Source organism: Molossus molossus, unplaced genomic scaffold, assembly GCF_014108415.1.
Source record: "Molossus molossus isolate mMolMol1 unplaced genomic scaffold, mMolMol1.p scaffold_m16_p_15, whole genome shotgun sequence".
Classification (NCBI taxonomy): domain Eukaryota; kingdom Metazoa; phylum Chordata; class Mammalia; order Chiroptera; family Molossidae; genus Molossus; species Molossus molossus.
Window position 1 is genome coordinate 17,143,587 of NW_023425350.1, and position 27,919 is coordinate 17,171,505.

At 38.7% G+C, this 27,919-nt stretch overlaps 1 protein-coding gene across 4 annotated transcripts in view; it reads left to right on the forward strand.

The window, feature by feature from the left end:
- BABAM2 (BRISC and BRCA1 A complex member 2) overlaps nt 1-27,919 on the forward strand; it is a 400,292-nt gene that overhangs the window by 5,735 nt on the left and 366,638 nt on the right. For all 4 annotated transcript variants that reach the window (XR_004959724.1, XM_036263408.1, XM_036263410.1 and 1 more), the window contains exon 2: nt 2,087-2,238. Coding sequence is in view for 3 of the 4 variants with exons in the window: in XM_036263408.1 (XP_036119301.1) it covers nt 2,111-2,238 (128 nt within the window). In the remaining variant the exon portion in view is untranslated. The remainder of the gene's footprint in view (nt 1-2,086; nt 2,239-27,919) is intronic.

A 27,919-nucleotide genomic window follows, 5' to 3' on the forward strand; every position in this document is an offset into this window, starting at 1 on the left:
TAGTATACTTTTCAAAGACATTATAAAAGTTATCTGTATCATCTGTAAAGTGGGAATTCCTTACAGCCCAGGGTTGTGAAGATCAACTGCAATAATGTATATGGAAGCTCTTTGTAAGTGATCAAGTGTTATAAAATTGCACATGATTTTTAAAAAACTTTATTTTATTTTTTTTAGAGAAAGAGGAATGGAGAGGGAGAGAGAGATAGAAACGTTGATAAGAGAGAACATTGAGTGGCCACCTCCTGCATTCCCCCCACTGGGGATCAGGTCCACAACCTGGGCCTGTGCCTCTTGGTGCATGGGTTGACACTCAATCACTGAGCCACATAATGCACATGATTGATAATAACATGCATTAGATGTTTAGTCTTACTTTGTGGTGATAAGTTGGATGGTGGAAGAAAACCATCTTTTAAGTGGTTGCAAAAGGAGCTTGTTTTATATTTGCAGAAAGGATAATTTGGGTACTGACTCAAAGATACTTCTGGGTGTCATTACCCAAAAGGTCACAGTATTATTATATTTTGAAAGATCAGCGCAATTCTTTCCTTTATTACTTCTGAAATGATTAAAACACGTACTAGTTTTCAACATTTATTTTAGCAGGGACATGTAAGTCCTCATATGCTATAATATATGGAAACTAGAAGGAGAACATCATTTACTTGTAATTTGTGAGAAATTAATTGCTTTTGATGTGGGATTATCCTTTCAGATTGAGGAAGAAAATGATCATTTAAGTTGACTTATCCACCTTTGAAAGTAGAGGCTTTCATTTAGAAATCTATTAAGAGGAATTCATGTACTTCATTCCCCAACCCTGTGGGTTTCCAAGTAGTTTAGATATGATTTATTGGTTTTACTTTTGTATTTTCAAGTTTGAGAGCTTCTTATTGCCTTACAATCAAAGACTTTTGGATCCATGTTAGTTTGTGTTGCTGAATATCTGGATAGGTGTATGTTTTCATGATTTAACTCTTAAGTAGATTTTTGTTACATCTATTCCTCAGATATGCTATCCTCTGCCAAATTTTTGAGGGCATATCATCTTCTTTGCATACCTAAATATTTCTCTAGCTTTTGTTTTCTTATTCATTTATTTATTTAAAAATGTTTATTGGGGCCCTGGCCAGTTTGGTTCAGGGGTTAGAATGTTGGTCCAAGGACCTAAGAGTCATGGGTTTGATTCATAGTCAAGGGCACATACCTGGGTTGTGGGTTCAACCCTGGTCCCTGGTCTGGGTCGTGCAGGAGGTGACCAATCCATGTGTCTCTCTCACATGGATGTTTCTCTCTCACATGGATGTTTCTCTCTCTCTCTCTCTCTCTCTCTCTCTCTCTCTCTCCCCCCTCTCTCTCCCTCTCTCTCTCCCTCCCCCCCTCCCTTCCTCTCTCTCTCTCCCCCCCTCCCTTCCTCTCTCTCTCTCCTCCTCTCCCCCTCCCTCCTACCCTATCTAAAAATCAATGGAAAGATATCCTCAGGTGAGGATTAACAACAACAACAAAACTATTTATTAGAGGTTTCATCTGTGATCTCTTGATCACCAAGCAGGTGGTTATAATACACTGTGCAGGAACAGTTATGAAGAGAAGTATATCAGAAGAAAGTAATTTTTAGCAAGTAACAATTGCAAGCAGATTATGCTTGTTCTAGGTTTTTATACAGTATTACCAGCCAAGTTCTAACTCACAGAGGGAGGATTCCTAACCTAGTGTTATGTAGGCTTTGTGTGTCGGAGTTAGAGGATTGTCAGCGAAGGCTTCTTAAGATCTCAACTAAAGTAGAATGTGCCAGTTGTAAGACAGAGTGGGACAGCTTTAAGTGAAGTGTGACAGCTTTGGGAAGGAGGAGGGAATTGGATTTCAAGGGTTGCCTCTGTTCCTGAAAAGCAGTGGTGTAGTCTATGTCCTAAGTAGGTGAGCAGCAGGGAGATGGTTTCATTGGGAGAGGCTGCTTAAGACAGGAAATGAGGTATTCATTCATGCAAGAGAAACTTCTGTGTGCTGTGCCAGTTTTCAGGAAGCTTGTTAATTTGTAGTTCTTTTGTATACTCTGATCACCATTCTTTCCTTTTGCTTTCAGTGGTGATTTGCAAGTCAAGTTAAAATGTCCCCAGAAGTGGCCTTGAACCGAATTTCTCCAATGCTCTCCCCATTCATATCTAGTGTGGTCCGCAATGGAAAAGTGGGACTGGATGCTACCAACTGTTTGAGGATAACTGACTTGAAATCTGGGTATGTAACAGAACCAGTCCAACCTTTACCTAATGAAAAGCCTTTTTTTGCCAGACTCATAAGTATTGGCCACAGCAATTCATCAAGTCATAATCTCATCACATGTTGATTCAGTTGGTTTTGTCCAGTTCTTGACATTTTATGTTTTAAGTTTTAATTTGTGTTGTGTGTCATTGCTTTATGTCTTTTTGGGGGCATATATCTTTGCTAACAGAGTGCCATGTCATGTTTCGCAAGTGTACTTTTCATTCACTGACTTGTTTTCTAGTTATGTCTCTGTAATCCAGTATATATTAATAAGAGTTGAGTTTTGAGATTCTGAATTTGATATCGTTTGATAATCTCTCCTAATAGGAAAATTTTAATAGCTAGCTCAAATGAGTAATTTTTTTTTATCCTTATCAGAGGACATTTTTTGCGTTTATCTTCAGATAGAGCGGGAGGGAGAAGGGGGGAAGAGAGAGAGAGAAACATTGATGTGAGAGAGATACATGGACTGGTTGCCACCCACACAACCCCAACCAGGGCCGGGGACAAACTGCAACCAAGGTACATGCCCTTAGCGGGAACCAAACCCGGGATTCTCCAGTCTGCGGGCTGATGCTCTAACCACTGAGCATACCGGCCAGGGCTCAAATGAGTAATTTTTTATAATGGTACTGAAATGGTAAGATCTCATGCCTACAGAAGTTGCATTAAAAAAAAAAACGAAAACAAAAAACAAAAACCTCAGCCCTGGGCAGTTTGGCTCAGCGGTAGAGCATCAGCTCGTGGACCAAAGAGTTGCAGGTTTGATTCCAGCCAAGGGTGGCACATACCTCAGTTGCAGTTCATTCCCGGCCCTGGTCAGGGTCATGTGGGAGGCAACCAGTTGATATGTCCCTCTCACATCTATGTTTCTCTCTCCCCACCCCCGACTCTATCTGGAGATATTTGAGAAAATATCCTCGGGTGAGGTTTAAAAAAGCAAACAAAAAACTCAGCTTTTTATTTAAATAAATTTAGATTTACAGGAAATTTATGCAAATTTTAAAGAAAATTAAATTGTTTTAACACTGTTAATTTTTCCACAAGCCTTATTTGAATTTTGCCAGTTTTTCCATTAATGTCCTTTTTTGGTCCAAGATCCCCAGGATATAAATTGTATAAACTTTTCATGTCTTCTTAGTCTTCCCAACCTGTGACAATTCCTGTATTTCTTTGTCTTTCATAATTTTAAACATAGCACTGGTTAGTTATTTTATAAAATGTCACTCACTAAGGGTTCATCTAATGTCTTCTCTTTATTAGAGTGAGAAATGCATCATTTTCCAAGAATACCACAGAAGTGACGTTGTACCATTTTCTGTGCACCACATCAGGGAGTACATATGTCTTGTTACTCATATGCTAACTTTGACCGCTTGGTTGAGATTGTGTATTTCAGGTTTCTTCACTATAGAGTTAAGTGATTTTTCTCTTTGTAGTTACTAAGTATCTTGTGGGGTGATGCTTTGAGACTGTATAGATGTTCTGTTTCTCATCATACTTAAGTCCATTGATTTCAGCACCTACTGATGGTTCTTGCCTGCAACTATTATTACTTTGGTGTTTATCTAAGTGATTTTTCTGTTTCTCTTATTTCTTCCACATGTATTAATTTCAATTCTGTTTTAAAGAAGTGCTCTCACATCTCCCCCCAATTATTTATTTATTCAGTTATTTATTTCAGTATGGATTTTAAGTATTTATTTTATCTTATCCTATGGGTTATAATCCAAATTCTATCTTTATTTATTTTATTGCTCTGTTGTTCTAGCTGTAATCATTGGGAGCTTTGTAAAGTCGGCTTTTGTGTCCTTTTGACATATTGACGTATCTTCATCATTTATTGAGAACTTTCTTTTTTTTTTTATCCTCGCCCGAGGACATTTTTCCATTTTTTGTTCAGATAGAGTGGGAGGGAGAGAGAGGGAGAGAGAGAGAGAGAGAGAAACATCGACGTGAAAGGGACACATCGAGTGGCTGCCTCCCACACAATTCAACCAGGGCTGGGGACAAATTGCAACAGAGGTACGTGCCCCTTAGCAGGAACTGAACCCCGGTCTCTCTGGACCGCAGGCAAATGCTCTAACTGCTGAGCCATATCTGAGCCAAACTGGCCAGGGCATTGAGCACTTTCTTACTGGAGTTGTTACATTCTTGATTATTTGTAGCTTTTCTTTTTGGTCTCATTTGCCTTGTACAAATCTTGCTATTTTTTTTTTTTTTTTATGAATTTTTATTTATTTTTTTGTTACAGATATTTTACCTTTTTACCCCATTGGCACCCCCCACCCCACCCCACCTCCGCCCCGTCCCCGGCTTAGTTGTCCATGTCCATTGGTCATGCATACATGCATATAAGTTCTGTGGTTTATCTCTTCCCAACCCCCAACCCCCCATCCCCTCTTCTGAGGGATGTCAGTCTGTGCCCTACTTCCATGTGTCTGGGTCTACTGTATTCCTCAGACTGTTATGTTCATTATATTCCATATATAAGTGAGATCATGTGGTATTTGTCCTTTTCTGCTTGGCTTCTTTCACTTAGGATAATACTTTCCAGGTCCCTCCATGTCGTCTCAAAAGATAAGAGATCTTTCTTTCTTACCGCTGCATAGTACTCCATTGTGTATATGTACCACAGCTTTTTTATCCATTCGTCTACTGGTGGACACTTGGGCTGTTTCCAGATCTTAGCTATTGTAAATAGTGCAGCTATGAACATGGGGGTACATATATTCTTCCTGATTGGTGTTTCAGGCTTCTTAGGGTATATTCCCAGCAGTGGGATCACTGGGTCAAATGGAAGTTCAATTTTTAATTTTTTGAGGTAGCACCATATTGTTTTCCATAGCAGCCGCACCAGTCTGCATTCCCACCAGCAGTGTATTAGAGTCCCCTTTTCTCCACACCCTCGCCAACACTTGTTGTTTGATGATTTGTTGATGGCGGCCATTCTGACAGGTGTGAAGTGATACCTCATTGTTGGTTTAATTTGCATCTCTCTGATGATTAGTGATGTTGAGCATTTCTTCATATGTCTCTTGGCCATTTGTATGTCCTGTTTGGAGAGGTGTCTATTCAGCTCCTCTGCCCATTTTTTAATTGGGTTCTTTGTCTTCCTTTTGTGGAGTTGTATGAGCACTCTATATATATTGGAAATTAACCCCTTATCTGATACATCATTGGCAATGCAAATCTTGCTATTTTTTAACTAAGCTGAAATCCTTGATGTAAGGATACAGACTTAATATTCTTTTGTTTTTAATCCTCACCTGAAGACATTTTTGCATTCATCTCCAGATAGAGCAGGAGAGAGAGAGGGAGGAAGAGAGAGAGAGAGAAATGTCACTGTGAGAGAGACACATTGACTGGCTGCCACCCACACGACCCCAACAGGGCTGGGGATAAACTGCAACTGAGCGAGGCACATGCCCTTAGCGGGAACCGAACCCAGGACTCTCTGGTCCGCAGACTGACGCTCTAACAGCTGACCCAAACTGGCCAGGGCCAGACTTACATTCTTTAGTAGAAAGATAAAAAGGACTAAGTTGGACATGTTGTTGGAATAGTAGGATGCTTTTAAAAAGATCTGGTATTAGGAAGAGAATCCCCATAACTTCTGGCTGGAAAAACCAGCAGGAACTGAGGCTCAGGGAGGCTGAGGCGGCTGGAGCCCCAGGCAGCTCCTTAAAGGGCCTGCACATGAACTTATCGGACTCTTTCCCTCTAAGCTTGGAGGGGAGGCAGCTCGAGGGGCGCCAGAGACAGGGAAGAACTCAGCTGTTTGGCACTGGAGTAAGGGCTGGAAAGGGGGCTTTCTCAGGGACAAACGTGCTGTCAGAGGTCTTTGTTCCTTTGGTGAGCCCTTCCCTGGGGCGGCAGACAGAAGCCATATCTGGGACTCCAGCAACCTGGCTCACACTGGTAGCCCCTCCCTGGTGACTCCCTCAGGCCCCGCCCCACCCAAATTTCAGGCCCACCCAAGCTGTTGCCACTTGCTTAACCCCATAGGATTAGCCTGTCTTGGATCCTGCTTCAGGTTTTTCCTAAATTCTTTCAAACGAGCAGCATCTGGTCTCAGCTAGCCCCATACCTCTCGTTAAGTAATACACTGAAACAAACACAGGAAGGCAGCCAAAATGAGGAGACAAAGAAACAGGTCCCAAATAAAAGAACAGAACAAAATCCCAAGAAAAGAACTAAGGGAAATGGAGATAAGCAACCTAACAGATGCTGAGTTCAAAATACTGCTTATAAGGATGCTCAATGAACTTAGTGAGAATCTCAGTGAACTTAGGGCCTCCAGAGCATAAAAAAGGACCAGTCAGAAATCATGGATGCACAGTCAGAAATGAAGGAGGCATTAACTGAAATAAAGAATAATTTACACAGATTCAGTAGTAGAGTACGTAAATCCAAGAAGCAAACCATCTATTTGGAATATAAGGAAGCAAAAAACGCCCAATCAGAACAGCAAAAAGAAAACAGAAGCCAAAAAAAATGAGAGTGTAAGAAGCCTCTGGGACAACTTCAAGCGTGCCAACATTCGCATCTTGGGGGTGCCAGAAGGAGAAGAGGGAGAACAAGAAATCAAAAACCTGTGTTTGAAACAATAATGGCAGAAAACTTTCCTAACTTGGTGAAGGAAACAGACATACAAGTCCAGGAAGCACAGAGAGTCCCAAACAAGATGAACCCCAAGAGGCCCACACCAAGATACATCATCATCAAAATGCAAAAGGTTCAAGACAAAGAGAGAATCTTAAAAGCAGCAAGAGAAAGGCAGCTAGTTACCTACAAGGGAGTTCCCATTAGGCTGTCAGCTGATTTCTCAAAAGAAACTTTGCAGGCCAGAAGGGAGTGGCAAGAAATATTCAGAGTGATGAAAACCAAGAACCTACAACCAAGATTACTCTATCCTGCAAAGCTGTCATTTAGAATCGATGGACATATAAAAACTTTCCCAGACAAGAAAGAGTTAAAGGAGTGCATCACTACCAAACCGTTATTATATAAAATGATGAAGGGTCTTTTTGAAGAAAAAGATAAAATATATGAACAAACAAAATGGCAATGAATACATATCTATCGACAATGGAATCTACAAACAAAATGAACAGGTACAACAGAAGCATTCTCATAGATACAGAGAACATTTTGTTGGTTGCCAGTTGGGAAGGGGGTTGGGGGGAATGGGTGAAAAAGGTGAAGAGATTAAGAAGTATAAATTCATTGCTAGACTGACAAACCTCAAAAGGAAAGGGGTTGGGGGGTGGTGGGAAGAAATAAACCAAAGAACTTATATGCATAACCAATGGACACAGACAATAGTGTGGGAAAAGGCGGGAGGGGGGGCAGGAGTGGGGAGGAGGGGGTCAGTGGGGGAAAAATGTGGAACATCTGTAATACTTTTTACATTCAACAATAAAGATTTAAAAAAAAAAGGAAAAAATAAAAAGTTCTGATATTGTCTTCAGTTAATCAGTAGGCATGTGTTTTCTTTTTGGAAAGACAAAGATGGTCTAAAATTAGGTAGTGCTGATGGTTATACAACTCTGTGAAAAATGACTGAATTGTGTACTTATCAGGGTGAATTTTATGGTATGTGAATTATATCTCAGTAAAGCTGTCATTAAAAAGCAAACAAACCTGGGAACCAGGGATGTTTACTGGCCTGAGTGGATATGACTTAGAAACAGGTCTTTATTCTTTAGTTGTCACAAGCATTCTTTTCAGAGATATTGACATGACAGGACTGATGGCAGAGGACTGGGGACTGGTTTATGTAAGATGTTATAATCCTGAGCTTCTTACTCCATTTACCTGTATCCTAACAGTTGGGTTCATTGACAAAGTCACTTTTTTCTTTTCTTCAGACTGCCTCTTCGGTGCTCACAGATTCCTGAATGTTAATTAAATAGTTAAGTGCAAATAGTGGATCTGATAATAAATTTGAAATGAATTCACTAGACCTGGCCCTGTCTGGCTCTGTGGGAAATATTTGAAATGGCATTTAATGACTTTTAGTGTTTATGGAGTGTACTTCTTCAGATTAAAAACAAAAGGAATAAAAATACCTCTACCTGCATTAACAGAGTTGTGACATAAAATAATGTGAAAACCCTTATTAATTTAGAGCATTATTAATACCTTTTATGTAGTACTTGTATGAAAGCTATAGGAATGTTCTTAGAAGCTCATTAACAATTCTTTCTTCAATCCTCCCTTCAGCCAAAATGTGTATCCCTCAAATTCCTATAGCCAAACAGTGGCAGAATTGGGGAAAAGAATGGCTTCTTTTTGGTTTGTCACTTTTGGCATTTCCCCTTTTCTTTAGATCAGCAGCTCTCACATTTGTGACTTATATTAACTCCAAGAGGCATACGCCATAGGACACAGTATATGTAGAAGGTATAAAATGAGGAGACTGATTTTCAGAAGTCACAAGAACCAGTCTTGTTACTGTATATCCTGCTTACTCTTGAAGAGATGAGGTCTAAGTATCTATATTCTAGATCTGGCTTATAGGAGGGATAGGCAAGAATCTATTCTAAATAAGATTTTTAATTTTCTTTATTGATTTTAGAGAGAGAGGAAGGGAAAGGGAGAGAGAGATAGAAACATGGGTGAGAGGACATTGATAGGCTGCCTCCTGCATGCCCCTACTGGGGATCAGGCCCACACCTGGGCATGTGCTGTGACCGAGAGTCGAACTGGCAACCTCCTGGTGCATGGGTCGATACTCAACCACTGAGCCACACTGGCCGGGCCTAAGTAAGATTTTAAAAAATACCAGTTCATCTTTATTTCCCTTATAACACCCAAATCTTCTCTTTTCTTCATAGTGTGTATGTTTCCAAACTCCATTGCTAGTCTGTTAGTATTTTAAAGTTCTTGTTTAAGGTCTACTGTGGTACCTTTGACATGTAGTGTGGTAAGTAAGGGTTGAATGAATGAATGGGTGAGATTTATTCCTAGAGATGTGGCTTGATTTTGGGATCAGAGGGGTTGGGGCTCTTGGTTCGGAAGCGTGTTTATTGGTCTGGTAGTTTATTGTATAAATTCTGTTACACCTAATTCTTTTACATGACATTCCTTGAGAAATGAATGGACATTTTTGAAATTACAGCCAAGTGTATTACAGCACTAGGTTTAATTTTCTAGGTGGCATATATATTGAGACCTAGAGGGGCCAAATTTTTAATTTTAGGGTATTATTCCATGAGCCCACTGAATGTTTATTAGCTCTCTGCTGTGTTACTTTGATCAGAAGCATACGCTCTTTGTAAGATGCCATATTTTGTCCTTTTTAGTGATTTACTATTCTTGAAGATATCTGAGTATTCAGCATTCTGGAATACTGCCTGGCAAATATAACAGAGAGGAAGGCAGAGAGGGCTCACTGCAACCTGTGGCAGCTGAGCCTTAATATCTTTTTTCAGCATTATCACAGTGACTCAACCTTATTGGCACATGGCTATGTTTGGGGCATCTGCTGTGACATCTCATCCACCCACAAGTACCTGTTGCATTTTTTTTGTCCGTGTTCTGAATTTCATTACTTAGTTAAAAATAGATACTCAGTGTACTTGATTACTTAATAGAACAGTTTTAAAAGATGAGTGTTGTAAGCTTTGAAGACTGAGCTCAATTTGGCTGTATTACTCTCTCTGGCTGGCAGTTGAACCTGGTGCTTGGAAGAAAGCAGCTGCCCAGGGAGGCAATTTTAATTTTAAGATGGGCAACTTTTAACAATTTAGTTTCTAACTGTTCACTTGGCTTTTTCATTTCACTTTCTTTTCTGTACTTTTATGAGATCTATTTTCTTTTTCCCTGTGCATATCTTTATATGTTGAATATTCATTATGTAAAAACGTGTCTCTAAACAATATGCAGTATAGTCTTGTTTTGCATGTTTAAAAGTTCATACAAATGATATCATGCTATGTGTATTCTTCTGCAACTTGCTTGTTTTGCTTAGTATTGAGTTTGTGAGATTTATCTTCATCAATACTTAAGGTCCTAGTTCTTCCATTTGCAGTTACATCCAATACCATTGTATGAATATGCCTTCGATTTTTTTTCTTTTTTTCTTTTTTAAAATCTTTATTGTTGAATGTAGAATGTATTACAGATGTTCCACATTTTTCCCCCATTGACCCCCTCCTCCCCACTCCCTCCCCCCTCCCGCCTTTTCTCACACTATTGTCTGTTTCCATTGGTTATGCATATAGGTTCTTTGGTTTATTTCTTCCCACCCCCCCAATCCCTTTCCCTTTGAGGTTTGTCAGTCTAGCAATGAATTTGTGCTTTTTAATCCCTTCACCTTTTTCACCCATTCCCCCAACCCCCCTCCCAACTGGCAACCAACAAAACGTTCTCTGTATCTATGAGAATGTTTTTGTTCTGCCTGTTCATTTTGTCTGCAGATTCCATTGTCGATAGATATGTATTCATTGCCATTTTGTTTGTTCATATATTTTATCTTTTTCTTCAAAAAGACCCTTCATCATTTCATATAATAACGGTTTGGTGGTGATGAACTCCTTTAACTTTTTCTTGTCTAGGAAACTCTTTATATGGCCATCGATTCTAAATGACAGCTTTGCAGGATAGAGTAATCTTGGTTGTAGGTTCTTGGTTTTCATCACTCTGAATATTTCTTGCCACTCCCTTCTGGCCTGCAAAGTTTCTTTTGAGAAATCAGCTGACAGCCTAATGGGAACTCCCTTGTAGGTAACTAGCTGCCTTTCTCTTGCTGCTTTTAAGATTCTCTCTTTGTCTTAAACCTTTTGCATTTTGATGATGATGTGTCTTGGTGTGGGCCTCTTGTTTGGGACTCTCTGTGCTTCCTGGACTTGTATGTCTGTTTCCTTCACCAAGTTAGGAAAGTTTTCTGCCATTATTGTTTCAAACACAGGTTTTTGATTTCTTGTTCTCTCTCTTCTTCTTCTGGCACCCCCAAGATGCGAATGTTGGCACGCTTGAAGTTGTCCCAGAGGCTCCTTAGACTCTCATTTTTTTTGCTTCTGTTTTCTTTTTGCTGTTCTGATTGGGCATTTTTTGCTTTCTTATATTCCAAATAGATGGTTTGCTTCTTGGATTTACGTACTCTACTACTGAATCTGTGTAAATTATTCTTTATTTCAGTTAATGCCTCCTTCATTTCTGACTGTGCATCCATGATTTCTGACTGGTCCTTTTTTATGCTCTTGAGGCCCTGACTAAGTTCACTGAGGTTCTCACTAAGTTCACTGAGCATTCCTATAAGCAATATTTTGAACTCAGCATCTGTTAGGTTGCTTATCTCCATTTCACTTAGTTATTTTCCTGGGGTTTTGTTCTGTTCTTTCATTTGGGACCTGTTTCTTTGTCTCCTCATTTTGGCTGCCTTCCTGTGTTTGTTTCAGTGTATTACTTAACGAGAGGTATGGGGCTAGCTGAGACCAGATGCTGCTTGTTTGAAAGAATTTAGGAAGACCTGAAGCGGGATCCAAGACAGGCCAACCCTATGGTTAAGCAAGTGGCAACAGCTTGGGTGGGCCTGAAAGTTGGGTGGGGCGGGGCCTCAGGGAGTCACCAGGGCGGGGCTACCAGTGTGAGCCAGTTTGCTGGAGTTCCAGATATGGTGGCTGTCTGCCACCCCAGGGAAGGGCTTACCAAAGAACAAAGGCCTCTAACAGCTCATTTGTCCCAGAGAAAGCCCCCTTTCCAGCCCTCGCTCCAGTGCCAAATAGCTCAGTTCTTCCCTGTATGTCTCTGGTGCCCCTGGAGCTGCCTCCTTTCCAAGCTTAGAGGGAGAGAGTCCGAGTAAATCTGTGCGCGGGCCCTTTAAGGGGAGCTGCCTGGGGCTCCAGCCGTGTCAGCTTCCCTGAGCCTCAGTTCCTGCTGGTTTTTCCAGCCAGAAGTTATGGGGATTCTCTTCCTGGCACTGGAACCCTGAGCGGGGCACCTGGTGTGGAATCGGGACCCCTCAGTCCTCAGGGAGGACCTTCCCAGCCGAGGTGTCCTCCTGATTTTTATCCGCCACACTTGGGTGTGGGACCAGCCCGTCGTGCCTCCGCCCCTCCTACCAGTCTGGATGTGGCTGCTGCTTTAATTTCGTAGTTGTAGGACTTCCATTCAGATTGATTTCAGGTAGTTTTGAATGATGGTTGTTCTGTAGTTTAGTTGTAACTTTGATGTGGTGGGAGGACACGATACCGCGTTTACTTACCTGCCATCTTGATCGGAAATCACATCTCATTTGCCTTCAATTTTTTATTCACTCTCCTACTGGTTGACTTTTATGTTGTTTTAAATTTCTTTTGACAAAGAATGCCATAATGAACATTCTTCTACCTTTGCATAAGAAGATATATATGAGGCTATTTTCTGGGACAGAGTTTTTTGAACTGGATGTATTTACCCATTACTGGGTCTAAAATCAATTGAGAGATTCATTCCAGTATTTAAAAACTGAAGGAAAAATAGAGTGGAAGCTATCAGAATGTGTGACACACATTAAGAATAAACTGTGTTCTGTGAATTTTTGTTTCTGTTAAATAAATATGTGTGCACTGGGTCACAAGATAAAATATGTTTGTGATGATCAAAACAGTTTGAAAGATACCTCTCTAGGGTATAATTCTAGGAAAAAATTGCCGGCTCTTAGAGTATATGCATCTTCTATAGTATTAGCTATTGCCATATTACATCAATTTTCTTCCATCAGAAATGAGAATTTCCTTTATTTTATAGCCTCAACAATACTCTGTGTTGTCAGACTTAAGTTTTTTGCCAAGTTGATGAGTATAAAATGGTATGTCATGGTTTTAATGTGTACTTCCCTGATTGCTAGTGTAGTGAAATATCTTTTCATATCCTTATTGCCAATTCAGATTTTCTTTTTTGGGGAATATTTTCTGCCCACCTTTTTAGTGATTGTATTTTTGAATATATTTTAAAACATTCTTTAAGCATTTTGGATACTGATATTTTGGCAGTTAGCTATATTACAAATATCTACATTCAGTCTGTGGTTTGTATTCTTTCTTTCTTTATTTATTTTTATTTTTAATTTTTTTTTATCCTTACCTGAGGACATTTTTTTCTATTTTTTGTTCAGATAGAGTGGGAGAGAGAGAAACATCGACATGGAAGGGACACATAGAGTGGCTGCCACCCACACGACCAACCAGGGCCGGGGACAAACCGCATCCGAGGTACGTGCCCTTAGCGGGAACCAAATCCGGGTCTCTCTGGACCATAGGCCTATGCTATAACCGCTGAGCAAAACCGGCCAGGGTTATGGTTTGTAGTCTTAATTTGTGCTAGTGATATCCAGAAGTTTTAAGTTTAATGAAGTGGCATTTATTAATATTTTCCTTTTTAGATTTGTGCCTGTGTCTGTGTATTTGAAAGAAAGGGAGGATTTCAAGAAATTCTGTCCTGCCCAAAAGTTAAATCTTCTTTTAAAAAATTTGAATTTGAGCCCTGGCCGGTTTGATTCAGTGGTTAGAGCACGTACCTCACTTGCAGTTTGTCCCCGGACCCGGTTGGGGTTGTGGGGTTGTGTGGTCGTGTGGGTGGCAACCAGTCGATGTGTCTCTGTCACATCGGTGTTTCTCTCTCTCTCTCTCTCTCTCTCTCCCTCCCGCTCTATCTGAAGATAAATGCAAAAATGTCCTCAGGTGAGGATTTAAAAAAAAATGAATTTTAAAGTTGAGCTTTTTCCTTTTTTGGTATTTAAATAGAAATTTATTTTTTCTATAAAATATGTTGTGAGTTAGGGATATAGTTCCCCTTTCCCCCATATGAATAACTGGTTGTCCAAGCATCATTTATTGAAAAGGCCATCCTTTGCCTGTGCAGTGCCACCTCTGTCAAGTTTACATCACACGTGATCTGTTTCTAGGCTTTCTGTCCTGATATGTCAGCCTCCTTGTCCTTGTGCCAGTTCTACACTGTGTTACTATTACAGCTTTATAGAATGTTAGAATAGCTGGTAGGAAAAATTCTCCTTATCTGTTTTCTAGTTCTTAAAAATTGTCTTATTGAGCTATATTAGATAAATACAATTTTTTAAATTTATTTTTTATTTTTTTTATCCTTACTCGAGGATATTTTATTTTTGCATTTATTTTTAGATAGAGTAGGAGGGAGAGAGGGGTGAAGAGAGAGAGAGAATCGTCGATGTGAGAGAGACACATTGACTGGTTGCCACCCACACGACCCCAACCAGGGCCAGGAACAGACTGCAACCAAGGTATGTGCCCTTAGCGGGAACCAGACCCAGGACTCTCCAGTCCATGGGCTGACGCTCTAACCGCTGAGCCAGACTGGCCAGGGTGATAAATACTTTTTGATACCCTCATTTAAATAGTTGCATACTGTTGTACTTGGACATACTATAATCCAGTTAACAAAAACCCCTCTTTTTAACTCACTGAGAAAAGGAAACTGACTTGATGAGGAGCTGATTGAGAATTGATGGTCAGGAAAGCTCTGAGGAAATGACATTTAAGTTGAATCATGAAAGGTGAGACTAATTCAATGTGAAGAGCTGAGGAATTTGATGTAAAAAGAGAATACCGTGTGTGTAAACACAGGATAAAGCTTCACATATTCAAGGATCTGCAAGGCCACTGTGGATGGAATGTAGTGAGAGAAGATGAGAGGGAAATCAGATGAGATTCTAAAGATAGTCAGAGGCCAGATTATGCAGAGGTTGGTGGGCTATATTTGGAAACTTGGGTTTTATTCTGGGTGGAATGAGAAGCTATTAGAGAATTTTAATCAGAGTGACATGACCTTATTTATATTAAAAAGTCACTGGTTGTTATATGGAAAATAGCTTGTACAGGATAGACTAGTTAGCTTTCAATTGCAATAGACCAGATGGAGAGATGATGGTGGTGGCAATGCAGATGGAAAGACGGGAGTCAATGTATTGTAAGCTATTTCGAAGGTACAATCATGAGGATGTGGAATTTGGGGTATGAAAGAGCTTGAGCAAGCGGGTTATGACATCTGCTGAGATGGGAAGATTGGTGGAGGAACCGCTTTAATCTGGATTGATTGTCTAAATGTGCCATGCAGCTAGGTTTCTCTTTGCCTCTTTCCTGTGTTGAATCTCATATCTTATTTTCTTGTGTCCTCTTGCTTTGTTGGAGCATGCACTCCAGTAGCATCCTATGAAAGGGAGAGGAGGAGGTTCGTTTTTGAGTTCCTAGAAGTCTGAAAATGTCTTTAATTCTTCTTTAAAACTTGATTGATAATTTGGGCAGGTACAAAAGTCTAGGTTGCAAATTATCTTCCCTTCAAATTTTGGAGACCTTGGTCTGTAATTGTGGTAATCAACACACATTTTGTAGTTTCATGGATGCAGTATCTTTTCTGTAAGAATAGTAATTATAGTTTTTTTAACATCTGAGGTATAATTGACTAATTACAAATTTAAAAAACCTCTTTTTTCTCCTTGGCCAGGTGACTCAGTTGGTTGGAGCATCATCCCATACACCAAAAAGGTTGTAGGTTCGATCCCCAATCAGGGCACATATTTAGGTTTTGAGTTTAGTCCCTTGTCCAGGCATGTGTGGGAGACAACTGATTGATGTTTCTCTGTCACATTGATGTTTTTCTCTCTCTCTCTCAAATCAATAAACATGTCCCCGGGTGAGGATTAATAAAACAAACACCTTTTTACTGTGTCTGCATTATCTGTGTTTCACACTTTCTTTCATATTGTGGCTTTCCTCAAAGTGAAGATTCTTGGCTTTCCATGTCTATTAAAGAGTGAGGTTTTAAAGTGTGAATTGAAGCTCTTTGTGCATAGGTGGGCTTGTCCATTACTGAGCCACAGACAATGTTATCAGGCTGCAACCTGGCTTTCTATTTGATGATCGTCAGATTCATTATCTGGAGATCGTCTCTGGGCCTATAAAAAATAAAACTGTATAAATGGGTGCATATATTCCTATATGTCAGCAAGATTTAGAAACATTTTTTTTTCTTTATTGGTTTTAGAGAGAGAAGAAGGGAAAGGGAGAGAGAGATAGAAACATCGATGAGAGAGAATGATTGGCTGCCTCCTGCACGCCCCCACTGGGGATTTGGTTCACAACCCGGGCATGTACCCTGACTGGGAATGGAACCAGGACCTCTCAGTCCATGGGATGACGCTCAACCACTGAGCCACACTGGCCGGGCTGTGTCAGCAAGATTTTATTTTATTTATTTTTATTTTTATTTATTAATCCTCACCCAAAGATATTTTTTCCATTGATTTTTAGAGAGAGTGGAAGGGAGGGAGGGAGGGGAAGAGGGAGAGGGAGAAAGAGGCAGAAAGAAAGAGCGAGAGCGAGAGCAAGAGAGAGTGAGAGAGAGAGAGATTTGTTGCCCTCTCCACAGGGATTGAACCTGCAATTCAGGTATGTGTCCTTGGCTGGTAATTGAACCTGCGACCCATCCGTGGGCTGTTGCTCCAACCACTGAGTCAACACCAGTCAGGGCAAATTTTTAATTTTTGGGCACAAGAGTATGTAAACTTTAAGACTTTTGATGTATTTAATATGTTGGTATAAGACTTTTGATGTAGCCCTGGCCGGTTTGCTCAGTGGTTAGAGCATGAGCCTGCAGACTGATGAGTTGCGGGTTTGATTCCGGTCAAGCGCATGTACCTTGGTTGCAGTTCGTCTCCGACCCTGATTGGGGTCATGCGGGAGGCAACCAGTCGATGTGTCTCTCTCACATCGATGTTTCTCTCTCTCATCCCCACTATATCTAAACAAAAATGGAAAATTGTCCGTGTGTGAGGATTAAAAAAAAAGACTTTTGATGTATTTAATATGTTGGTATATTTATATGTAAGGGTATATAAACATATATATTTTATTTCTCTCAAGAAACGTGTTATCAGCTTATACTCCCACTAGCAGTATATGAGAATGCTAGTTCCTTTACAGTTTTGATAATATCGGTATTATAAATTTTACATGGTTATTTGCTAATTAAGTAGATGGAAATTGTATTTAATTGCTCTTTCATTTTGCTTTATTTATTGGCATGTGCATGTATGTGCTTGTAAAAATGATCAATTCATGACATTTGTCCATTTTTCTTTTTCTTTTCTTTTTTTTTTTTTTATCCTCACTCGAGGACATTTTTTTTTATTTATTTTTTTAATATTTTTGTTCAGATAGAGTGGGAGGGAGAGAAAGAGAGAGAGAAACATCGATGTGAAAGGGACACATCGAGTGGCTGCCACCCACACGACCCAACCAGGGCCGGGGACAAACTGCAACCAAGGTACGTGCCCTTAGCGGGAACCGAACCCGGGTCTCTCTGGACCGCAGGCCGATGCTCTAACCGCTGAGCAAAACAGGCCAGGGCATTTGTCCATTTTTCTAGTGGGGTATTTGTCTTTTTCTTACTGATTTTTAAAGCTTTTCATATGTTAATGAAGATTGATTAGGTTGAAGAATGAATGGGCTTGGAGATGCCATCATTTTTTTAGCAGGTAGACCTATCAGTTTTCAATAGTTATGAAAAATTGAACATTGGTTGCCCTGAGCAGAGACATGCAACAGTTTTTGATTGAGGGTTGAAGAAGCCTGCCTGCCAAGGCCTTTTAAGATGGTGTGTAGACTAGAGTAGGAGTTCTGTTGGAAGGTGGGGGCCTAGTGTGGGCAGTGAGTGGGTGGGGTTGTAGATGTTACTGGGCAGAATTTTTGCTAGGACAAGTGCACGGTGTTGGTATTTTGAGTGCTATTACTGAGTCCATATAGTAGTCATTCAGAAATTATTTCTTGGGCTTTTTTTTAACCAGAAGAAACAGAGTTCCCTTATTCTTCATGCCTCAGCTCATACTCTTTTCTACTCTTAGATCTTTAACCTAGGTAGCTGCCTATTCAGCTTTCTTTTAATTATAATAGTGTAATACAGTTAATTAAATAGTTCATCTATCTTGTAACATTTCAAAGTGCTGCCACTTATTATATATTTTGTACTTAGTATTTTTTTTGGAAAAGTCAAGGTGATAATATTGGCCTTGCCCCAGTGAACTCTGAAATCACTGACTTTGGGGAAGGTTTGCTAGGATTCTCAGTGTTCCCATAGAGTCTGGCATGGTAAGTGCTAGAATAAACCTGGGTCTGGAGTTTTAGATAGTTGTGAATTTTGGGCTTTTCATGCCTTGCAATGACTTCATTTCAAGGTGGTTTTATTTGGTATGGAGGTTGGGGTAGGGGAAGAGGTGAAGAGAAGTAGCCAATCTAATGTGTAAAGGAAAGGGGATAGAACATTCATTTAGTCTATTCTAGCTCCACTTTGCATTGTTCAGGGGAACAAAAACACACTCCTACTGTTATCTTTGTCCTCTCTATGCTGTGCAATTTTAAGGTAGTATTTTTTGACTAGTTTTGTTTCATTAGAACAAAACGTTTGCCAAGTTCTTTAAGATTAAAAGGTAAGTGAGGCTCTTTTAGTACATGTTAATAGGCACATACATTTGTTTTAAGGTTCCAAATTAATAATCTGTACATCATCACTGTTAAAGCACCCATGTTTGCCTCGTGCTCACGTAGAACAGCTTCCTTTTCAGCATCCATGTTATTTAACTAGTCTTGTTTTTTGGTGCCATGTTCTTGAGAAATAATTTTGTAATCTTCCTTTTCAGGGCCACATTTCCTGAGTAATTTGGTTATCTTTCTAATGGCTTATTATGAAAGTAGTTTTTCCCATTGACCTTGCTTCTCTTGACTTTTTGAAAAATATATCCTTTTTGTTTTCTGAAAAGGTTTTTATCTCAACCTTTGCTCTTGCCAACTTATTGATAAGAAATCTTGAATCAAGTGGAAGTTTTGGAGGACATTTTGATGTTCCACTGTATGATGCCCTCAGAACAATTGGTTTTTCAATCTATGGATTCCTAAGACTCTTTTCATTTAAAAACCATTATTTAAACATTTTTTTGGTTCAGTAAATTATGAGGCTTAGCATATACTTTTATTAATGTGAAAAAATATATCTAACAAATTTACCATTTTAACCATATGTAAGTGTGCAGTTTAGTGGTACGAAATACATTTACATTGTTGTGCAGCCATCATCACCATCCATCTCCAGAATCTTTTTTTTATGTTTTTATTGATTTTTTTTTAGAGAGAGAGATAGAAACATTGATCGGCTTACTGGGCATATGCCCTAACTGGGAATTGAACTGGGACCTCTCAGTCCATGGGGCAGTGCTCAATCCACTGAGCCATACTGGTCGGGCTCTTTCCAGAATCTTTTAAATCTTGCAAAAGTGAAACTCTGTGCTCATTAAACAGTAACTCGTTCCTCTTTTACCCTAACTCTAGGCATTTAGCATTTTAGTTTTTGTCTATGAATTTAACTACTTTGGATATCTCATATATGTGGAATTATGCAGTGTTTGTACTTTTGTGACGGGCTTATTTTACTCAGCATAAAATCTTCAAGTTTATCCATGTCATAGCATGTACCAAAATTTCCTTTTTTTTTTTTTTAAATCCTCACTTGAGTATATTTTTTTCTTTTATCTTCAGATAGAGTGGGAGGGGGTAGGGAGAGAGAAAGCGAGAGAGAGAGGGAGAGAGAGAGAAACATCGATGTGAGAGAGACACATGGACTGGCTGCCTCCTGCACGGCCCCAACCAGGGCCTGGGACTGCATCGCGACTGAGGTACATGCCCTTTACCGCAATTGAACCTGTGACTCTGGTGCGAGAGCTGAGGCTCTACACACTGAGCCAAACCAGCTAGGGCAATTTTCTTCTTATTTAAGGCTGAATAAATATTTCATTGTATAAATGTATTTAGTTTGTCCATTCATCTATCCATAGTCATTTGGGTTGCTTCTACCCTTTGCCTATTGTGAATAATGCTACTATGAACATGGATGTATAAATATATATTTGAATCCCTGTTTTTAGTTCTTTTGGGTATATTCCCAAATGGGGAATTGCTGGATCATATAGTAATTCTGTTTATTTTTTTGAGGAATCTTTGTACTATTTTCCACAGTGGTTGTATAATTTTACATTGCTACCAGCAATGCATAAGGGTTCCAGTTTTTCTACATCCTTATGCATTGCTGGTAGCAATGTAAAATAAATGTTATTTTATTTCTTTCTTGGTTAAAAAATAATAATAATAGTCATCCTAATGGATATGAGATGCTATCTCATTGTGGTTTTTATTTGTATTTCTCTAATGACTAGTGATGTTGAGCATCTTTTCATGTGATGATTGGTCATTTGTAAATTTTCTTTGGAGAATTGTCTATTCAAGTCCTTTGCCCATTTCTAAAAAATTATTTATTTATTGTTTGATTTATTGTTAATCTTCACCCAAGGATATTTTTCCCTTTTTTAAAAATTTTTTATTTTTTTTAGATAGAGTGGAAGGGAGGGAGGGAGGGAGGGAGGGAGGGAGAGGGAGAGAGAGAAAGAAATATCGATGTGAAAGGAGCACATTGATTGGTTGCCTCCTGCATGACCCCGACTGGAGCCGGTATTGAACCTGCAACCCAGGTATGTGCCCTTGACTGGGAATTGAACCTGTGGACCGAATATATCCACATGCTGATGCTCTAACCACTGAGAAAAACTGTCTAGGGCCCTTTACCCATTTTAAATAGGGTTTTGTTTTTGTTGTTGTTGAATTGTAGTTGTTCTTTATATATTGTGGATATCACCCCCTTATCAGATATATGATTTGCAAATATCTTCTTCTAGTTCATAGGTTGCCTTATTTCTTTGTTGATCCTTTGATGCACTGTTTTTTTTTTTTTCTGATGAAGTTTAAGTTATCTGTTTTTTTCTTTTGTTGCATGTCCTTTTAGTGTCATATCCAAAAATTAATTTCCAAATTCAGTGTCATGAAGATTTTCCCTTATGTTTTCTTCTAAGAATTTAATAATTTTAGCTCTTGTGGTGAAGTCTTTGATCCTGTTTGAATTTTTAATACAATTTGTGTGTGTGTGGCGTAGGATAAGGGTCCAACTTCAAGTGGATATCCAGTTTTCCCAACACTTTTTGTGGAAAAGACAGTCTTTTCCCCATTAAATGATCTTGGCACCCTTGTTGAAATCATTTAACCATATATCTGAGGGTTTATTTCTGCACTCTCTGTTCTCTTCACAATCAGTGTTTTGTGTTTCTTTGTACTAGTACCACACTCTTTTGATTACCATAGCTTTGTAGTAAGTTTTGAAATCAGGAAGGGCAAGACCTCCAACTTTGTTCATCTTTTTCAAGATTATTTTGGCTATTTGGGGTTCCTTGAGTTTCTACACAAATTTTAGTGTGGCTTTTTTTATTTCTGCAGAAAACGTCATCGAAGTTTTGATTGAGATGGCATGGAATCTATCAATTGCTTTGGGTAGTATTGCCATCTTAATATGAAGTCTTCTGTGAACACAGGATGTCTTTCCATTGTCTGTACCTTCTTTAATTACTTTCAATATTGTCTTGTGGTTTTGAGTGTCCAAGTGTTTTGTCTCCTTGGTTAAGTTTATTCCTAAGTAGTTTATTCTTTATGATACTATTGTAAGTGGGATATTTTTGTAATTTCCTTTCCAGATTGTTTGTTGGTGTTTGGAAATGCAACTGATTTTTGCATCTTGATTATGCAATTTTGCTGACTTTGTTTACTAGTTCTAACAATTTTTGCATGAAATCCTTAGGGTTTTCTACATGTCTGATAATGTCATCTGCAGTCAGAGATAATTTTACTTCTTCCTTTCCAATTTTGATACCTTTTATTTCTTTTTCTTGCCTAATAGCTCTGGTTAGGACTTCCAGTACTATTTTGAATAGAAGTGGTGAAAGTAGGCACCCATGTCTTGTTTCTGTCCTTAGAGGAATGGCTATCAGTCTTTCAGCCTTAAGGGTTTTTGTTTGTTTGATTTTTAATTTCCGCTTTGATTCAAGCCTTTGGCTGAGAAGGCAAACTAAATTAAGCACAGTGAGGAAAGCTTAAAACAGTGCTGAAATTGTGAACTTTTCCTTTTTTATTGAGGTAACTTTGGTTAATAACATGTTAGTTTCAGCTGTACAACATTGTAATTTGATACCTCTATACAATATGGCATGCTCACTACCAAAAGTCTAGTTTCTGTCCGTCACCATACATTTGACCCCCCTTTACCTATTTAGTCCTGCCACTCCCTTTCTGTTGTCTATATCTATGTTTATGATTTGTTTTGTTCTTTTTTTGTTTCTTTTTTTTTATTTTATAGTCTACATGACTGAAATAATATTTTTGTCCTTTTCCACCTGACTTACTACTTCACTTAGCATAATAGCCTTAAGGTCCTTAAGGTCTATTTATGTTGTCACAAATGGCAATATTTCATCTTTTTTTTTTATCATCCTCACCCGAGGACATTTTTCCATTTTTTGTTCAGGTAGAGCGGGAGGGAGAGAGAGGAACAGAGAGAGAGAGAGAAACATCGAAGTGAAAGGGACACCTCGAGGGTTGCCACCTGCACAACCAACCAGGGCCGGGAACAAACTGCAACCGAGGTATGCGCCCTTCGCGGGAACCGAACCCAGGTCTCTCCAACAACAGGCCGATGCTCTAACCGCTGAGCCAAACCAGCCAGGGTATATTTCATCTTTTTTTATGGTTCAGTAATATATATATATCTCATAATATCTTTATCCATTCAATTCTTAGGTTGTTTTAATATTTTGGCCATTGTAAATAATGCTACAATGAGCAAATAAATGAACATAGGGGTGCGTATGTCTTTTTGAGTTAGTATCTTCGTATTCTTTGGATAAATACCCAGAAGTGGAATAGCTGGATTATATGGTAGTTCTATTCTTTTAAATTTTTTATTGATTGATTGATTGATTGCTTTTAGAGAGACAGAGGAAGGGAGAGAGAGAGAAACATCAATTTGTTGTTTCATTCATTGGTTAATTCTTGTATATGCCTTGACCAGAAATCGAACCCACGACCTCGGTGTATTGGGACAATGCTCCAACCAACTGAGCTACCTGGCCAGGGCTGGTAGTTCTAGTCTGAATATTTTAAAGGACCGCCATACTGTTTTGCCTAGTAGCTGCATAATTTATAATCTCACTAATAGTGCACCAGGGTTCCTGTTATACCATGTCCTCTCTAACACTTGTTATTTCTTGGCTTTTTGATAATAGCCATTCTAACAAGTGAGAAGTGATATCTCATGGTAGTTTTGTTTTTCATTTTCCTGATAATTAGTGATATTGAACATCTTTTTATGTGCCTGTTGTCCGTCTGTATGTCTTCCTTGGGAAAATGTCTATTTAGATCCTCTGCTCATTAAAAAAAAAAAAGTATTGATGTTTAGAGAGAGAGGAACAGAGAGGGAGAAAGAGAGAGAAACATCAATGTGAGAGGGAAACATCGATCTGCTGCCTTCTACATGACCCCGACTAGGGATCAAACTCGCAACCTGGACGTGTGCCTGACTGGAAGCGGCAACCCCTTAATGTGTGTGATGATGCCCAACCAACGAGCCACACCAGCCAGGGTTGCCCATTTTTTAATCGTGTTATTTGTTGTTGAGTTATGTGAGTTCTTTTTATATTCTGGATATTAACCACTTATTGGGATATCACTTGCAGAATATCTTCTCCCATTGGGTCGGTTGCCTTTTTGTTTTGTTGATAGTTTTCTTTGCTGTGCAGAGGCTTTTTAGTTTAATGTAGTCTCATTTTAAAAATTTATTTGTTTCCCTTGCTGTTGGCATCAAATCCACAAAAATGCCCCAAAGACTAATGTCTGGGAGCTTAGCATCTAAGTTTTCTTCTATGTATTTTATGGTTTCAGGTCTTACATTCAAGTCTTTAATCCATCCTGAGTTAATTTTTGTGTATGGTATAAGATAGTGATCTAATTTAACTATTTTGAATGTGGCTGTTCAGTTTTCCCAAAACCATTTATTGAAGAGACTTTTCTTTTTTTTCAGTGTATGTTTTCCGTTCCTTTGTTGTAAATTAGTTGTCCATAATGTGTGGGTTCATTTCTGAGCTCTCAATTCTGTTACATTGGTCTGTGTGTTTGTTTTTCTGCCAGTACTATACTGTTTTGATTTCTATAACTTTGTAATACGTATAGTTTGATATTACTATACACGTGATACCTCCAGCTTTGTTTTTTTTCTCAGGATTGCTTTGGGAATGAACTCTTACCATTTGTGACAGTGTAGATGAAACTAGAGGGTATTATGCTAAGTGAAATAAGCCAGACAGAGAAAGACAAATACCGTATAATAGCACTTATATATGGAACGTAAAGAATAAAATAAATGCGCAAACAATAATGAAATGGATTTACAGATTCAGAGAACACACAGATGGAGGTTGGAGGGGATGGGTGTTGGGGGGACAGGGTGAAATAAGGTGATGGGAGTAAGAAGTACTCATTGATAGTTACAAAATAGGCATGGGGCCCTGGCTGGTTTGACTCAGCAGTTAGAGTGTCGGCCTGCGGTCCAGAGAGTCCCGGGTTCGGTTCCCGCTAGGGGTGTGTACCTTGGTTGCAGTTTGTCCCTGGCCCTGGTTGGTCGTGTGGGTGGCAGCCACTTGATGTGTCCCTTTCGCATCAATGTTTCTCTCTCTCTCTCTCCCTCCTCTCTATCTGAACAAAAAATAGAAAAAATGTCCTTGGGTGAGGATAAAAAAAACCCAAAAAACAAAATAGGCATGGGGATGTAAGGTAAAGCATAGAAAATATAATTAACAATATTGTAATAACTATGTATAGTGTCAGGTGGGCACTTGAATTATTGAAGGCAACACTTTTTAATCTATATAAATGTCTATCTACTGTGCTGTGCACCTGAAAATAATACAAAATAATTTAGAATGCAAACTGTAATTGAAAAATAAAATAAAATAAAAAGGTTGCTTTGGCTATTCAGGTTCTTCTGTGGTTCCATACAAATTTTAGGATTCTTTTTTCCCTATTTTTTTGAAAAGTGCCATTGGCTTTTGATAGGGATTGCATTGAATATGTAGATTGCTTTGGGTAATACAGACATTTTAACAATGTTAATTATTACAATTCATGAGCACGGAATATCTTTTCATTGTTTTGTGTCTTCTAAGTCTCATCAATTCCTCTCAGAGGCTCCTTGGCCTCCGTTCCACCCATTGCCCTCTCTCTGCACTGTAAACACCACTGTATGTTATTTAAACTAGTCCTAACTAGTCTCTTCAAGACTGTTCTAGCTCTTCTCTAATCTGTTTTCCACCCAGCTGCCATTTACGTTATTTTTAATAAATCTAATACATTTATTTTAAATAAAAAATAACAAAATAAATCAGATGTTGTATCACGTGTTCAGAATCATTGAATGGCTTCCCTTTGCTCTTAGAATAAAATCCCCAAATGCTTAAAGATTTGTCGCGTGATCAGGCTCTTCTCCGCCTTTTCAGCCTTATCTTGTGTTGCTTTCCCTGTGGTTCTCTTCCATAGTCTCACTGACCTCTCCATTCCCAGAAGGCTCCAAGCCCTTTTCCAATTTGGGGCTTTTACTCACCTTCTTCCTTTTCCTGGAGCATTCTTTTCATCCTGTTACCCAGGATTTACATTCAGATTTAGCTTGAATGTAAGTTTTTCAGGGGGCTCCCCAGCCCCATCTAAATTAGACCTCCTGCTGTGTTCTCTTATAAAGTCCTATTTTAGAACGTATTACAATTTGAAATTATGTTTACAGCTGATTATTTAATGCTGAGTCTTATACTAGACTTAATTCCATGAGGGTAGGCACCATGCCTTTGTTTAACACTGTACACCCTATATGTAGCACAAAGTAGGCACTCAGTAAGTCCTTGTTGAAGCTCTAAGAAACTGTGCTCTGAACAGAATGGTTTTAGTAGCCCATCATTTGTAAGTTTTGCCTGGTCTTTTGGAGTGCCAAGCTAGAATAGTATTGGTCAGTACTGAATGGTAAGTAGGTAAAGAGTCAGTCTGCAGAATAGCAAGTATTGTATAATTGTATCTATATGAAAAAGTCTTCTGTATATGTTTACATACATATATACATACATGCATATACACACACACACGCACGCAGAGAGAAACTTGGAGGGATATTTAACAAACTCAGTACAGTGGTAAACTCAGGAGTGGGAAAAGGTTGGAACAGTGAAGGGGTACTTGGTACTTCATGTTTGTATTATTAGCATTTTTTACAGTGACATTTTTTTAAGTAATTAAAAAAAATAGTGAATATGGCTTAAAGGCAGTTTCTGCTGTAGGAGCCAAATGGGGTGAGACAGCAGAAGGGGAAATTTGCATTAGTATTAGGAAAAAAGACAGACATTGGGGTAGAAGACAAAATAAATGGACTGGGAGAAGAATGAAATTCAGAGGAAAGCAGCTTTGTCACTTCTTTGTGCTTTTCCCAGTATATGTTTATCATCAAGGACTCTGTAAGTATATAGTTTATATTGTAGAAATGAGAGAATTTTCAGTAGTGTTCCTGAAAAGAATTTAAAATTGATTTTACCACGAATCCTGTAGTGGATACTGACCAAGGCCAACAGTAGATTCAGAACTCTAAATAGACAATGCCGTGTGTGTGTATACACACACACACACACATATATTTTTCTATAATGAAATGAGCAGTAAATGAATTTAGTATTTGTGAATAGTATAAAGTTTTTTCCACCCATAGACTGTGTTTGCCCTTGGTAAATCTGTAAGGAATGTTTTTATAATTCCCTTAAATTAAAAAAAAAAAAAATACACATCTTAGAGAGGTTAAGAAACTCATTCATAGTTATTTACATGATAAGTAGTGTAGGCCAGAACTAGATCCTAGGTTTTCTCTACCAGATGCTATGGTTTGTTTTTATTTGTTTTCAAGAAAACACTGGCCAGGAAAAGATAGGAATTATTTATTAATATAATATACTGGGAATGGGTTTTCCAGCCATCTATATTTGTGAGATGTCTTTAGATATGAACATGAAAAAAATTAGTGGATGGAATGCTGATAGAAATTTGTTAGGCAGTTAGACTAAAACTTAAACATTAGGAATATTTCAGTATGAGAATTCATCCAGAAAAAGTTGCTGTCTAAAATAGCAACATTTTCTAGGCAATAGTTTACTACAAATGGGCCAGATCTTAGAGCAATAGATAATTTGACAAGAGTTTATAGATATCTACACATTAAAGACTATGGGGAAGAAAAACAGTTTCATATTTAGTACCAGGGCAGAAATTAAATACAAGTATTTTATTGTCTGGTCCCCTTCTCTCCCCAACCATTTTTTGAGTTATTGAAGAGCTGGAAGAATGAATGATGCTGCAAATCTTAACTGAAAGTATGTAATGATTGGCACTGTGGAATAATTTTTTTTTTAGCATAATACTGTGTATTTATTTAGTATTTCCTAGGAATAGTACTTAATCATAATTTTGTGTAATAATAATAATATCTTTTGGAATTGTTTATTACAAGGTTTTATAAGTATATTAAACCCATCTTTGTACATAATTATATAAGAAAGAAAAGAATATGTAAATCAGAAAAGGATTCTGGGAACCAAAATAATTCAATTGGAGAATTGAGAGTCCAGGGAGATCGGCAAAATTATAGAGATAACAGGTCTTTAAGCATAGTTCAGGATTCTGCAGGCCCTTGC